Genomic DNA, 16,328 nt, shown 5'->3' with positions numbered 1-16,328 from the left:
GGTTCCAATGCTGAACACCAAAAGCGTTGGGGCCAGTTACTAGCTCTATGTCTCACTTCATTGTTCTAATCCAAATCTTAAGTTTGTCGCATATGCACTCTCCCAACCGACGGGTACGACTGAGGCTAAGAATTTTTGAATGCATCCCTCCTCTCTGCATTTACGAATCATAGTGATCTTCTAGCAGAAGAAAATAAGACAGAGTTAATATTAGTTATGGGTATAACAAATTATTATATAAACTAACCCGAAATTAAGATCAATAATCCATCTCCTGTCACTAAACACCATTCATTCGCCATCACCGACATTAAAAATAGATCATTATATTTTTATACGTTAGTGTTTGTCATCGTTATTTTAAGCAGAAATACAACGTATAAACACTTTATCCATCAGGGATCGCGTAGTTTTTGATAACATTCTGAAACTGAACGTTGTATTCCTACAACGTAGAACCGATTTTTCTGACAAGATTCATATGTTACTTAAACGTTAATCATATCAAATTATATTAAAATTTATGTGCAACATAAATGAGAAAATGCATAATGGCATCATAAAAAGTTACATTCTATGTAACTTTTTATGATGCCATTATGCATTTTTTATGCATTTTATATACTTCTAGTATATAATACCCTAAATACTGTTGTTCAATGCGTTTGCCGTGTGATGCTGCATTACATTTTGAGCTGTCTGTTTCATTAAGTCGCGATGCGAACAGAGTAAACGACCTTTCGTCTGTTGAGCCATAATTGTCAGTTGTACAGTTGGGTTTCATACTTATACACTGCTTTTCACAATTTGCATGTTCTACTATCCCTCCTTTTAAAAGTAGATAGCCTTAAACATTTTTAAAATTTTTATTCGAGTTAATAACTTTTGTCAATTATCTTTATATTTGGTTCATTTATTTCTTAGGAAGTATAAGGACCGTGGTATCGTCGGAATCATCCAGGCGGGTTACGGAAAACGCCCGAATATACCAAACGAAAATTTTGTAATTTTTTTTTTCGCGCAAATGCTGGCCATTTTTTTTTTTAATGAAAAATATATTATTTCTGTCAGTGTGAGGGTAATTTAATGAAATATTAATTGAAAAGTGAAAACAATATTCTTAAATGATTATTGGACAACTTTTACAAAACTTTTAGAAAATGGAAATTCAAATCAAGAAAAACATTCATTGTAAAATTTCGTGAATAAATATTAGCAAACAATTTAAAATAAATTTTTAGATGAGGCTTAGATTTTTTAAATAATAAACCAATGATAGCAAACAGATTTCTTTATGAATTAGGTTTAAGTCACTCAGCGTTTCAGTACTTTCCAGCATTTTCCGTAAACCTGCCGGACAATTTCGACGATAGCACAGTCCTTATACTGCACAAACTTTCGTTTATTTAATAATCTTTGCAGGCTATGCGTAGAACAATAAATAAGTTCAATGCATTTCCAATCAATAATATTTTAGAACTTATTGATTATCAGGAAATATTTATTAAACATATTTTAACGATTGTTGTTTTTTCCTGTTTTTTCTTCATATTTTTCACATTACGATTTATTGTGTGATATTTTCTTCTATTAGATTTATGTAGTATTAAAAAGGTATCATAAGTGAGTTTATTATCAATTTTCTAAAGGTTTGTAAATATTCATGTGTATAATCTAACTTTTCAGGGACCAGACGGATCTCGTGGACCACCCGGCAAAGACGGAAACGCAGGACTTCCTGGAGTTGCTGGACTTCCTGTAAGTTATTATTATTATTTTTTATTTATTTATCCTCATATGTTCCTTTCTCTCTCTTCCTCGTCTGTCCATATCTATATGTATATCTAACTATTCAAGTCCATCAATATCTATCTATCTATCTATCTATCTATCTATCTATCTATCTATCTATCTAATAATAATTTAATAGATTTTTATACAGTATCTATTAAAAATTATGATTTAATAAACTTTTATATAATATCTACTAAAAGTAATCCTTTAATAAATATTTACATAGAATCTATTAGAAATAATAATTTAATTGATTTTTTATACAGTATCTATGAATAATTTAATAAATGTATCTAGTAGAAATAATAATTTAGTGAATTTTTATACAGTACCTACTAGAAATGATAGTTGAATGTTTCTATAGAGTATCCACTAGAAATAATTTACATAGTATCTGTTAAAATCTTAATTTTTAAAATCTGAATACAGTATGTACTACCAATGCTGAGACATCTTCTGTTTATTTTAGGGTGCCCGCGGACCACCTGGTGAAGACGGACGTAAGGTGAGTACAAATAAAGGGAGATAATTCTACTTTCGAACGACCATTGCAGAGTACCATTATCTGTATGTAAAAAAAAAAAAAAGAAATCTAAATGAAATAAATTTCAAACATGCACACAAATTTTTTAAAATATATTATTTATCTGTAAGACATTTAAGGTTCTTTTAAAAGTTTTTTTTAATTGTTTGGTGAAGATTTGTATAGAATCCAATTCTTGTAAACGAACCTTCATTGAAGAAGGAGAAAAGACACGGCCGCTTTCGATGTGGCCCCAGAGTTGAACAACTTCATGGGAAAATTATAGCAACAGTCGCCCTACCTTAAACTTTCGTTTGTTAATTAAAATTTCCTTGGCATTTTGGTTCAAAGTGTAGTATCTGTTCTGATACTACATTTCATCTACTGCGTTTTTCGTCAGTGAAAGAGAGATTCCTGTAGACTAATTCAATTTAAAATTTTGTCCCAATCCGGAGTGCCCCTTTTTTGGGGTAGCTAAATTCTTTTTTCATATTAAAAATTGATCTTGTGCCAAACTCTGGTCTTGTGGCGAGATAAGTGAATAGAAACTGGAACTTCTTTCTCTGCAAAATTCTTTTACTGTTGTGGCGGAACTGTCTATGTAACCTACGAATTAATTGATCCATACATAGTAAATACCTGAAGACAAATCTTGGGGGGGGGGCAGTTGATACCCGGTACTTGTACTGGGCTGGTCACTGAAGTGTAGTGTCTGCACAGTCAATGGATGGGGGAAATCCTCCTATACTAAGACAATTTTATTTTTGCAGAATCCCCCTTTGAGGAGAGCTTGTTATCTCCCACATTAAACCGACCTTGTGTCACATTTTGTTTCGTGGGAAAGAAACAAATAACAAGTCGATACCCGATGGACCAACCAAGGGTGTTCGTCGACTGGACGAACAACCCTCACTTTTGTCTGTTCCTGCCAATACATTTTATTACTCTATTCCCATGGTTTGTTTTCCTTGTGACCCCTTAAATAGGGTCATAACACTTACCACTCACTTACAACTGTTTGCAGTGGGGATATTTATGATTTGATATTTGCAAAGCTGATTTCTAATTGATTAAAAAAAAACATTATTTCAAGATCCCATGTTAATCTGATATTTATTTCACTATAAAATAATTTTTAAATATGATTATTTCATTTGTTATTTTTGCTTTTTTAACAGGGTGTTGATGGACCCCCAGGACCCCCTGGACCACCCGTAAGTATATTCATAACATGCTGATTTGAAACAACCTTACAGATTATGCTGATTAAAAATCAAACTTTAAACATAAGAAATAGGATGGCTTTTTTTTTTTTAAATATCGTTATGAAATGAATATCAAAATGAATTTTTTTTAAACGTAAAAAACGATATTTCATTTAAAAAATTTTTTTATCTATTATAAATGTGAAACAAACTTTCAACTTAGTCGAGTCTTTTTCAAGCAATTTCGTTTTGTTAATCATTGATTTTCCTTTGGACATATAAAAATCTCTCTTAGTAGTCCGTTAAGATGTTAAAATGAAAATTTTGTAAGTCTTTTCAAATACAAACACGCGGCTGTGTGGCGATTCACTGCTCTATTTTAACAATCATCATCATATCGTATAAATTCGAAGATTCTATTAGCTTTCCCGATATTTTTCTAGCCAGAATTCTTTCTATAAAGACATCGGGTAGTTACAAGAAAAGATCACGTTAAGGAATAGCCTAAGTGAAAGTGATTTTTCTGTGGAACGAACTTGATTCGAACTTGGAACATCCAGGTACGCAGTCCATATCGTTAACCACTTGAGCACCGTTACCTCCTTTTGTAGTTTTATACTATACTAAAAACGAACTCAATTTTTCACTATTTGCAAGACTAATACAGTAGAACCTCGGGATATGGTGGCCCTAGAATACGGTTTTATTAGGTTACGATGTGGAATACGATATTTTCCCAGACCCTGGTTACGGTATTTGCCCCGTCTTACGGTGTTATTTGATTATATTTAAAAGGCTTCCTTCAGTCTTGACAGACTATGGATACCCACGGCAAGGGTGCCTGCGCGTGAAATTTTTGTGGCAAGAGTTGCGCAATCTCCAACCACACCTCTCCTGAGTCAACATTGTTGAATACCAGTGGGAAACGGAGGTTCAGGACGACTGGAAACAATGCCGAGATAAGCGGAAAGCACATACAGCGCCTAGAATTCCCAAATGGTCACCCATCTGGTATTAGCCAGGCTCAACTTCGGTGATCTGACGGGAACCGGTGTGTCAATGTGATTATGCCGTATATGTTATTTGAGTATATACATGTGTATTATATACTGTACTGTATTTTGTTACTAATTTTTAATACCGTATCCCGGGTTTCTACTATATAAGTATAATATAATACTAACAAAAAGGACTCAGTGCAAAGCATAGTTTCATACCAATGAAAAAAAAAAAACTAAATAAAAAACAGTAGTGAAACAAAATCTATGATAACACAGAGAACATTATGTCTAAACTGATAGTCTAGAGTTTGGATGAAGAGATTTTCGACCTCCATTTTTGTAGAAAGCTCGGTACATTTATGTCTATCAAACTAATCACTCCGCGAGTGAAAAGATAAATATATAAAACAAAAGAAAATAGATTATAACTATGTAAAAGCTGCAATAAATAAATAAATAAATAAATAAATAAATAAAAGATTCAATCGTGAAAACATAAAGAGCTACATACGGATTGCAAAGGACCGGTTGTTTATCTTTTCTTTATTTTTGGCTTCTGTTTTGCATTGGAAATCTAAGTGATAAACTCAGAACTTCATTTTCGGTGTATATAGTCTTGAGCTTTTCTGATTACTATATATTTTTTACTTATTATATAATAATTTGCGGGGTACTTCTAACGTGTTCTATTTTGTATGAGACGAGGCAAGAATAAAACAATTGACATTTCAACTTTTAGGTGTTTCGAAAACTTTTCTTTCGGTCACATGCGCATATTCTTCTATAGTTCAGTCATTGTCTGTCTTTCTCCCCACTCTCTCTCTCTTTCTCTTTCTTTTCTCTCTCCCTTCTCTCTCTCTCTCTCTCTTTCTCATATATATATATATATATATATATATATATATATATATATATATATATATATATATATATATATATATATATATATATATATATATATGAGATAGAGTTATAGATAGAGAGACAGGCGATGAGTAAAAAGGAGAGGAAGAAAGCATATGGAAAGTCGTGATCAACATTGATATATCTGTACATTATTTTTTAGGGACCCACTGGAGTTGCTGCTTCTTACAGTCGCTCTCATATCAGTTCCTGGTTCCAACAACCCAAAGGCTTGGACATGATGGTAAGAATGTAGAAATTATATAATATGAACTCTCGATATATGTATACACATATACATATATAGGTATAAATATCTATGTTTATATGTGACCACACACACACACACACACACACACACACACACACACACACACACATACATATATATATATATACAACATACATAAATATACATATATATATTTATACATATATTTATAAATATATTTATATATATATATATTTATATATATATATATATATATATATATATATTATACACGTACAGGTACATATATCTACATATATATATAGTGTGTGTGTATATATATATATACATATATATATATTGTGTATATATACATACATATATATACACACTCAGTATATATACAACACACACACACACACACACACACACATATATATAGATATATAGATATAGATAGATAGATAGATAATAAGCGAAAAAATTAAAACACGATCATTCTTTAGTTTCTTCGATATTATTGCAGTTTAATATTGTAATGTTTAGAATCGATTAAATGTATCGATTTAATTAATTGAATATTGTAACTTCCGTTATTAATTTTTGTCTTTTTGAACATTCATATCAATTCACATGTTATCATTTTCTTTTCATTTTAGGGAGATGAAAGTGACAAACAAGTAAGTATTATTTATTTTATTTTCTCGATAAAAAGTCATCAATAAATAAAATAAAACAGTTATCGATAAATGATAAAAAAACAGTAAATAATAAATAAAAAACAGTTATAGTTAAATAATATAAGAGTCATAAGATAAAACAGTTATCAATAAATAATATAAAACCGTTATCGATAAAAGATAACAAAAACAGTAAAGAATGAATAAAAAACAGTTCTCATTATATAATAAAAACAGTTATCAAAAGATAATATAATACAGTTATCGATAAAAGATAAAAAGCAGTAAATAATAAATAAAAAAAACAGTTATCCTTAAATAATATAAAACAGTTATCAATAGATAATATAAAACAGTTATCGATAAGTGTCAGCCATCGTTTATAAACGGGACAACTGATAAAGATGGAATCATCTAGAAATCTCGTTCGTTTTTTTTTGTTTTGTTTCCTGTCCCCGTACCGCATCCTTGCTCCATCCGATTACCACCATTTCCATTCCATGGGAAATCCTTCACCAATGAAACAGAATTGCGCCAAGTCCTCGTGGACTTTTTGCGCCCATCCCTCCCTCTGAGTTTTCTTTTTTTTCTTTTAAAGCAAATAAAACTTACCTTACATATTATAATTTTCGTAAAACACTTTTGAAACATTTTAAAAGGCAATTTAACCCAAACCGGTCAATACATCAAACCTTAGTTGACTCAAATTCGCTTACTCTATAGAATATCCTTATAATCTTCGATTTCAAATTGATACATTTCCTCCTTTGACATTTTCAGACTAAAACTGCTATGGAGGCTTTGAAAGAAGTCATCAAACACTTCAATGACTTGAAAGATCCCAATGGTAGCAAGGATGCTCCTGCCCGATCCTGTCGCGACCTTGCAAACTCTCACCCTGAATTAAAGGATGGTAAGTTATTGACATCTTCTATATTATATTTTTCTTAGTCTTTCTGTTTCTCTTGTTTTTGGAAACTACTGAGCCGATCTAGCTGAAATTTTGTATGGATTTTGGTTATGATAAGATGCAGCGAACTAAGTATTATGGTACCCGTTCGATGCACACTTAGAGACTAACAGGGATCATTATTATAAAATTGATCTGAGCTATATGAAATAATTATTTTCTATATTAACACACACACATATACGCGTGAGCGTGATTTTTGTTTATTGCCTTGCTATGTAATTTTTCTGAAGGAGAACTTCTTAGGGAAGAGTCTATAGATCATGAAGGCACATTATCTGAATAAAAGCTCATGATATGTTTTATATTTATCCTCCAAACAGATTATTATTACATCGATCCTAACAAGGGCAACGTGAAGGATACCATTTTGGTCTACTGCAAGATGGAAACCGGAGAGACTTGCATTACCCCATCACCATCTACCGTAAGTAGACACCGCCATTCTATTTGTCTTCCTCCAAATTGTAATTCAGTTAATTCCGTCAATAACAGCATCTCCTGGTTGTTAAAAATTCAAGGGCGACAAGTGCAAAAGAAGTTGATATTTCTAATTCGAATTCAAACCGAGTCAAATGTATTGCCTTCGCTTTTTTTATTTGTATACTCCAGATAGCTACGCCACATGCTTGAAAACAAAATTTTGACAATTATAATGTTTTTAGTTGTCAATCGCAATCTTTGGCCCATCGTTTGGTGGTTATTTTCTTGATCTTCCTTTTGCTTACATTGTATTACAATTAACAAATGTATAAACTATCCTTCCTCGGTTGTAGGTTATATAGACAATTATGTTAACTTAATTATTTAAATCGTGTTTCTGTGTTCAACTTCGATAATACTTTATGTGATCTTCCACCCAAAAAAGGAAGTTTCTAAAAAAAAAAAAAAAAAAAAAAAAAAAAAGAATCTACATGCGATCCCGATTCGCGCATATATCTCAGGCATTCGGTACTGTGTTATTCTGTTTTGATTCCGACATTGTTCGCTATGTCAATCATGTTGTCTTTGTCACTGCTGTAACGAAAGGATTCTGCCTCTACACAAAACCATAACTCTAGTTTAAAACAAGTAACGATTTTCATTTTGTTTCTCCATCAAACATAAAACTTGCAACCAGAATACTTAGCTTAACCAAATCAAAACATAAGTTGAACCGAACACAGCTGTCCATCAGATTAGGGATGACCAAATATCTACCTGTATCCGAGAACCACGGGAACCTAACTGATTTATTCATCATATCTGCTGGAATATATATATGTATGAATGTATATCCTGAACCTCCACTTGGCACTCAACTTTCTTAGAACTGCACGCCTGTGGAACTCTGTTCCGTCTGCCTGCTTCCCACCTGACTACAACTTGGATGTCTTCAAGTCCAACGTTAACAAATTCCTAACGAACCGCCCTCTTTTTTTGTTTAGTTACATTTTCACCCCAAACAAGGCGCATTGCCACTTTGGTGTAGGGGGCTACTATCAGGGGCAGCAACTACTGGGGCACTATGTTGGGATTTGGGCAGCAAGATGTCGGTTCACGTTGCACTTGAACTTCTGCATGTCAGTACAGTTGGGGAAGTAGGAACCTGGAATGGAATTCCAGAGTCTAGCGGTTCTGGGGAAGAAACTACTGAAGTAGAAAGATATTTTACATCTAGGGATCTCTACTGTGTGGGGGTGGGATTTAGCTGCCTGTCGGGTTTGTCGAGGGTGTCTACGTCGGGGGGGGGCACAAGTGTCTGCAGTTCGTCAGAGCAATCACCATTAAAATACTTGTAGAACAGGCAGAGGGATGCAATGTTTTGGCGATGGGACAGAGGCTGAAGCTTAGATGCCAGTTCAGGGCCTATCAGATTGGCGACTCCTTTTTTAACCTTGTCTAGGAGCGAGAGACTAGTAGCAGATGCACCGGCCCAAATGTGACAACAATACTCCATACATGGGCGAATGGTGGCCTTATAGAGGTACAGGATACTTTCAGATGTCAGCAGTTTTCTAGCACGGTAGAGAGAGCCTACCTTTTTTGCAGCGGCCCTGGCAATGTTTTCAATATAATTGTTCCAACTCATGTTTCCTGTGAACGTTAGGTCAAGCAGTTTGAAAGATGTACTCTCAGATAAAGAGTCACTGGCCATTGCTATTGATGGCAGAGAAGGTTTCTTGTAATTATTGAAGAAAACTAGTTTAGTGTTGGCAGCATTGAATGTGATAATCCATTTATGTCCCCATTCCACTACAGATCGGAAGTCATCCTCTAGTGTTTTTGCCATTTCTTTAGATGTGTTCGTTTGTTTTCCTGTCATGCCTGTTATAGAGTGTAGTGTCATCAGCATATATACCCATCTCAGAGGGAGTTTTGTCGGGGAGGTCATTAATAAATATTAGGAACAATAGAGGTCCAAGGATAGACTCCTGAGACACGCCCGCATTTATATAACACTGTTTAGACGCACGACCGTCGAGAACAACCTGGATTTTTCTCTTATCTAAGAAGGAATAAATTATGTTAAGTATTCTACCAGTGATACCGTATGATCTAATTTTCCTGAGGAGACCATTGTGCCATACCCTGTCAAAAGCCTTAGATATATCTAGAGCTACCGCTCTGCCCTCCCCCGCTTTGTCCAGTGAATGGTATATACGTTCAGAGATTACAGTGAGGATGTCAGCTGTGGAACGGGCATGTCTAAATCCATATTGTTTGTCAGTCAGAAGTTTAGCATCTGTAAGGTGCCGGACTAGAGCATGGTTAATTATTGTCTTCAATATTTTGGCGAAAAGTGGGAGGAGGCTAATGGGGCGATAATTTGATGGGTCAGTTCTTTCACCAGAATTCTTGAATATTGGTACCACAGAAGCAGTTTTCGAACAGCCCTGAAAACATGATTCATTAAGGCATTTGTTGTAGAGTTTGGAGAGAACTGGGGTTACTTCGGCTGAGCACTTTTTTAATAGCACAGCTGGGATGAGATCAGGTCTACATGCTTTTGAAGTGTCAAGGTTTTTATGATAGCGTGTACCTGAGCAGGGGTGATTTTTAGATCGTCGCGTGGCGTCTGTCCGCAAAGGAAAGTCAGGCAGGGGGTGGTTGGTTGGGTCCAGTGTGGAGTTCGAGGCAAACCGGCTGGCAAGCATATTAGCCTTGTCGGTTGCTGAGCAAACAACCTCGTGATTGTTGGTTAGTGGGGGAATTGTTGATTGCCCATTATTTACTACACTGTTGTAGATTTTCCAGAAGTCACGATTTCCTAATTTTTGTGCTTTTATGTGTTTTTTAGTGGTTTCAGTAAATTCTCTCTTAGCTGTCGCTATTTCTTTCTTAACGTTACTTCTAGCTTCTATATACTTCTGTTTGTTTGAACTGGACCTATGTCGGTTAAATCTGCGGTATGCATGCTGCATTTGAGCAATGGCAGTTGCACAGGTCGAAGTAAACCATTGGGGAGAATGGGGCTTGCTATAAAATTTCCGCATGGGAACATGTGCTTCCATTGCTGTTTTGAACCATTCAGTGGTCTCATTTGCGCACTGTTCAGCAGGAAGAGAAAAAATATTTCCCCATGGGGCATCTCTGATAAGAGCTCTGATGGCTTCCCAGTCAGCCTTCTTATAATATCTGGTTGTTTTGAGCACTGGCTCTTCAGTTTTGGGTCTAGAATTTAGGGCGATTTCTACCATTATCACTGCATGGTCAGCGTTCTCGAGTGGGCTGTCAGCATTTGTTGTACAATCCTCGGGAACTGTAGTCAGAAACAGATCTAGAAGTGATGCGTGTTGTTCTTGCTGGTCAGGGAAACGGGTTGGAAACGTAACCATTTGTAATAGGGAGTGAGATATAGCAAAACCATGTGTTGTGCTGCCCGCTGCATCTGTGTGAGTAGAGAATCCAAGCCAGTTTTTATGGTGAGCATTAAAGTCACCAAATACATGTACCTGTGCGCTAGTGTCAAGGGAGAGTGCTGTGTCTATGATGTCAGAGACTTTGTTTATTATGGTGCAGTCCTGGGTCGAGGGAGAGCGGTAGAGAAAATAAAAGTAGCTAATGTTGTGTTGTATGTTTAGTCTAAAGCACATAAAGGCTTGATCGTCCGTTTCTAGGTTTGTTTCTCTAGTCAGGGGGAGGGTGTTACGAATGTAGACTCCAAGTCCGTGCATATGTCTGTCAGAGTCCTTACGGCAGAGTGGGAGATAGCCAGGCATGTTAAAGTAGTTAGAGGGGATGGAGGAGTGTAGGTTAGTCTCGCTTAGTGCTAAGATATCCGGGGTATTTGTTAGGAGAAATGCTTCAACATCAGCTAAATTAGTTCTAAGCCCACGGATGTTAGTGAATGCAAGCCTCAAGGGAGGAGGCGAGTTGGATTTGTTTGTCCCTAGGCTTGGTTTAAGCTTATGTTTTTTTTATTTTACTGTCATTATGTTTTTTAAAGAGTTTCAGTTAGGCTGAACAAGCAGGGTAACAGACATGCAACACAAGTAGACCATTTGGTGATCTTTCTTCAACTAGGACTGTGGCCTCGGGAAAGCCCATCGGAGATGAGTGCAGGGTCCCTTTCCATGCGCGACATGGCACTACAAACATCCCGATATTATACAACTGTTGATGGAGCAGCCGCTCTAAGCGCTACCAAAGAGTTAGGGCTTCTGTACTACCAGTCGGAAACAGCAGCCAGGAGCTGTCAATCCGGTACCCTCAGCCCATCAGAAGAAGATCATCCCAATCTAATTGCACAGGCATGCGTGGTACTCAAGCACTCCCAAGTGCCCAGTTATGAGGGGTGGGATGTGTCGGGAGTGGGGGAACGGCATTCAATGCCCTAGACAAGAAACAAGATCTACCACTTAGTGTTTTGTTGATTCACTTGTGATAGTGTCTCTGCGCCTGACTAATAGGCAAAGAAGGAGTATGGAAGCCGGCGATAGACAGAGCCTATCTACTCCTTAAGCAATTTAGGTTTGCAGACCGGTAATTTGTTTGAGTCACCAGCTCTAGGAAGATTGTCGTCCAAGACTAGAGAGGCCTCCCTCCCTTTTGGTTTAGTTTCAGAGTTTTCCTTCTCATAGACGGATGATCTGGGAAGATCTATTGAGTCCATCAGTCCTGAGAGGGTTTGCTCCGCGCCTGGGTCCTACTCCAGGTATTTCTGTGACCCCGCGTGGTTCGTTAATGTTACAGGGTTAGTTTGTAGAGGTTATATATCTAATGAATAGTTACACTCCTCAAAGTGATTTAGGGGCATGCAGTGGAAGCGGTTTTGTGGGGAGGCTTGTTAGAAAAGCGTTAGTGCGGATTTGGACTCTTACCTGAGGTTTCCCATTTTTTTAAAAAAAACTTTATGTTAGTTTAGGTTCAGGATAACGTTATAGTTTGAGTAGGTAGTAGGAATTGAGCTAAGAAATTTAGCCCAGTCACTGTAGATTTAGGTTTACGAAGGTTAAGGTGTAGGCGCAGTACACTCAGGGTGTAATTGGAGGTACATTTTAAGTTATGGTGTATTTCATATGTATAATTAAGTAAATAGATATTTGGGCAAGTTTTCAGTAGGTGCAAATAGAAGTTGTATCAGTATTTCTACTATTGAGTGGGAGATAATTTCAGTTTCCACTTAAGAGTCATGGAGAATTTTGCATGACAGGGAGTATCGGATTTGGTTTAGTATTGTTTGTTGCAAAACCATCTAGGAAGAGGCAATTGTTATGTACTGAAGATCGCTTTGCATCCGAGTGCATATTTTGGCTGGTAAGTACCTCACTGGATAGGAATGAACTCTAATGTATGTCAGGGGTAGAAATGTATAGATGTTTTGTGAAGACTGTTAGTATGTGAAAGTTATGAGCTGGAGGTTAGGGATTCCACTACTAAGGCGTATGTATAATGTAGGGTTTTAGTGGAAGCTAGAGGGGGGTGCAAATTGTTAGCTTTCAAGGGTCAAGGTTATTTACTATTTTCAAATACAGTAAAGTTTCATTTGGATTTAGAACTTACAGTATTGTTTTAGCTTGGGAGAAAATAAAATCCTCCTTTGTTTCCCCCCATTTTGCATGCAGGTTAGACTTATGCAGTCATCTTGGAGGTAAAGGGAACCAATTATTTCGTGATTCGGAATTCATATTTTTAGGCAGTCATTAAGGTTGGGGATCAACATCGTATCTATTCAGAAAAAGTCCTAGTGCCGCAGCTAATATCACTGTAGATTTCAGTTACAATTATAGTAACAGTTAATTACAAGCTATATCCAGTGGTTTGGTAGAGATATCAACGAGGCCTCTTTATTAATACAAGCGAGCAAAGGATAATTGTAGATATTAAGTATATTACTTAAATAAAGTTCTTCTCACTTCTAAGGTAGAAAATAAATCCACGTTTGTGCTAATTTCGGAACATTTATCAGACCTAATGCTATTTTATCTCTAGCCTTGGTACAGAGCGTGGAATTTTTTTTTTTTTTTTTTTTTTAGCTGGGAGAGAACGTGAATTGAGTTTAAATGGGGGGGGGAGTTTAAAAAGCTAACCAGAGAAAAGACAAATGCATATATAAATTAAAATACACATAATTACAAAATCAAATAAGAAATTTAAAAGAAGAAATAACAAAGTTAGTATTTTTTAGGACTAGAGTGATTTGGAAATAATACTTATCATTGCGCCACGCTCGACAGCACTTACAGTGTCCCGGCTAACCAAATTTGGAGGAGGGTGGAGAGTGATTTCTGGACCGGATATTGTGTTTGTTCTTTTTAACTCCCGAGTTCTACGCACATGCGTGTATATGTTAATTTTACTTTTTCTTTTTTAAGTAAACACTTTGTAAGTAAACATTTCATTAAATCTCCACACCAACGTACTGTACTTGCAATAACCCTTATCCCTGAGTGGCTTCCGGGCCTTGATAAGTGGTGACCACCGTGTAAAAAAAAAGAAAAAAAAAGAGAGGTGTGATTGAAGATTGCGCAATTCATGCTACAAAAATTACACCCGCGCAGGCACACTTACAGTTGGTATCCATAGTCTGTCAAGGCTGAAGGAAGCTACCATGTATATATATATATATATATATATATATATATATATATATATATATATATAATATGTGTGTGTTAGTCGATAATCATAATATTTATTTTATAATGGATGGTTTCACGATCGTTTAGTAACGCGCAAGATGCTACAATAAGTGAGTGTCCCTAATGATGGCGGTCTGAACAGAGCTGAAAGAAAGAAACAGACCAAATACCAAGGTCTCATGTATGATATGAAAAGAAACTGGAATCTTAAGGGGGATATCAATCATACCAGTTATCATAGGTGCCACAGGACTTATGAAGAAGAACCTGAAGTCCTACCTAACTAATATTCCTGGTGAACCAAGTGCAAAAGAGATTCAGACAATTGCACTTAAGGGAACAGCGAGGATACTAAAAAGAGCTCTCGGCTGGTTTCAATAAAAAAAGCGGGGCAATGTTGGCAGCTGGTTTGGCTGCCCCATACCCAGCATTACAATCTTCAAAGGAAGAAAAAACAACAAAAAAAAACAAAAACAATTACACACTGTTCATCAGAAGCTTCAAAACAATGCATTTATAAAAAATGTTAGACCATTCAAAAATTTTCAAGGATATAAATGAGAAACAATTAACACGCACGCAAAAACCCCTCTCCGTTTTAAAGGATGACAAAATTCAGATCAATTCGGCATTTTTATTTTGCCGAACTGAGCTATTCTACTAGATAATTATTGTGTTCTACAAGCGGACAATTCCAAGGAAGAAACTCTGCTCATGGAATTTTCGTTTAATTTTAGGCACAGATATAGAGCGAGGGAAATTGCTGGCGGTTGTTGTAGCTAGACGAGTGTTTGTTGCGAACGTATTACTGGGAGACCATAGATTCAAGCTCAGTCGAGCACTTGATATAAAAATAACAATAGAATAGACATATTCGTAACGTTTCTTTTGCAAGGAAAAAATGAAGATGTTGATCCCGATCATACTACTCTGCACGCTACTACATACGAACCTGTTGTGGTTTTTCTTTTTCCGCATTTTGGATAACTCTTCTATTGTTACAGCGATTCTGTTCGATTTGTTTCGTTTCATATAAGTGTCATGGTGTATCTTATATATATGTTTTTTCTTATCATTTACAGTATCTCAAGAGGCATCTGTCCGAGGGCAAGAAATCAGACGAGAACTATCTGTGGTTGGCTAAAAAGCTTACCAAGTACAGGCAGGTGAGTCTACTATCCAAATTCACCCTAATCTATATAATGACTAGCAGAGAGACCTGAGTTTGCCCGGAATTGAATAATGATCAACGAATGTTTCACACTACTATATTTTTATTGTCATTGACATTGGTGAAATCGCCCATTTTTCAATCAAATCGATTGATTGCCTGCTCTAGTTGGGGACCCATCGCGGTGCACCGGGAAGAAACTTCAAATGCTTCCCCGCAGTGATTTAGTCCACAATACATTGTAGTCTACATTGCACCGTAGAGAACCTACTGTTGGTTTCATAAAATTATTGTTTATATATAATGGCTTGAATTAAAGTTTAAAATACCAAATGTCAAATGTCAAGTGTCATGCTTCAATTGTGCTCTAAAAAGAAACATCCATTTCTAACGCGCCCCTGTCATATCAAAGAACCTAATGCTGATTTTATATGCATGGCCTTACTGTTGTACGGTGATAATGGCTTGAATTTAAGTTTAAAAAGAAAAAGTCAAGTATCATGGTGCAGTTGTGCTTTAAACAGAAACATTCATTTCGAACGCGCTCCTGTCATATCAAAGAAACTACTGTTGATTTTACATGCTGATCTTTCGGCTTATGTGGTAATAAAACTTCTCAAATCAACTTGTGATGTTAGGTTGTGTAAGATGTTAACTTTTGTCAAAATCGCTTGTTTCTTCTTTCATTGGATTATTTCGATTATGGATTATCGATACTCATCGAAAACATTCTGATAGAAAACTTATCAAAAACACTGCCAGACACATAAAGTACTTTCGAATGAAATTTCATAGAAATCGGCCTA

The 16,328-nt window shown here is 35.9% G+C and overlaps 1 protein-coding gene across 2 annotated transcripts in view; it reads left to right on the top strand.

Annotated features, from left to right (window-relative positions):
* LOC145258244 (uncharacterized) overlaps positions 1–16,328 on the top strand; it is a 94,948-nt gene that overhangs the window by 74,258 nt on the left and 4,362 nt on the right. For both annotated transcript variants that reach the window (XM_080116218.1, XM_080116217.1), the window contains 8 exons: positions 1,687–1,758; positions 2,264–2,299; positions 3,496–3,531; positions 5,590–5,670; positions 6,297–6,317; positions 7,098–7,230; positions 7,611–7,714; positions 15,434–15,517. In XM_080116218.1, coding sequence (XP_079972344.1) covers positions 1,687–1,758; positions 2,264–2,299; positions 3,496–3,531; positions 5,590–5,670; positions 6,297–6,317; positions 7,098–7,230; positions 7,611–7,714; positions 15,434–15,517 — 567 coding nt within the window. The remainder of the gene's footprint in view (positions 1–1,686; positions 1,759–2,263; positions 2,300–3,495; positions 3,532–5,589; positions 5,671–6,296; positions 6,318–7,097; positions 7,231–7,610; positions 7,715–15,433; positions 15,518–16,328) is intronic.

Source organism: Euprymna scolopes, chromosome 33 (assembly GCF_053919585.1).
Source record: "Euprymna scolopes isolate OS-2025 chromosome 33, ASM5391958v1, whole genome shotgun sequence".
Taxonomy (NCBI): domain Eukaryota; kingdom Metazoa; phylum Mollusca; class Cephalopoda; order Sepiida; family Sepiolidae; genus Euprymna; species Euprymna scolopes.
This window is presented reverse-complemented; position numbering and strand designations above follow the sequence as displayed.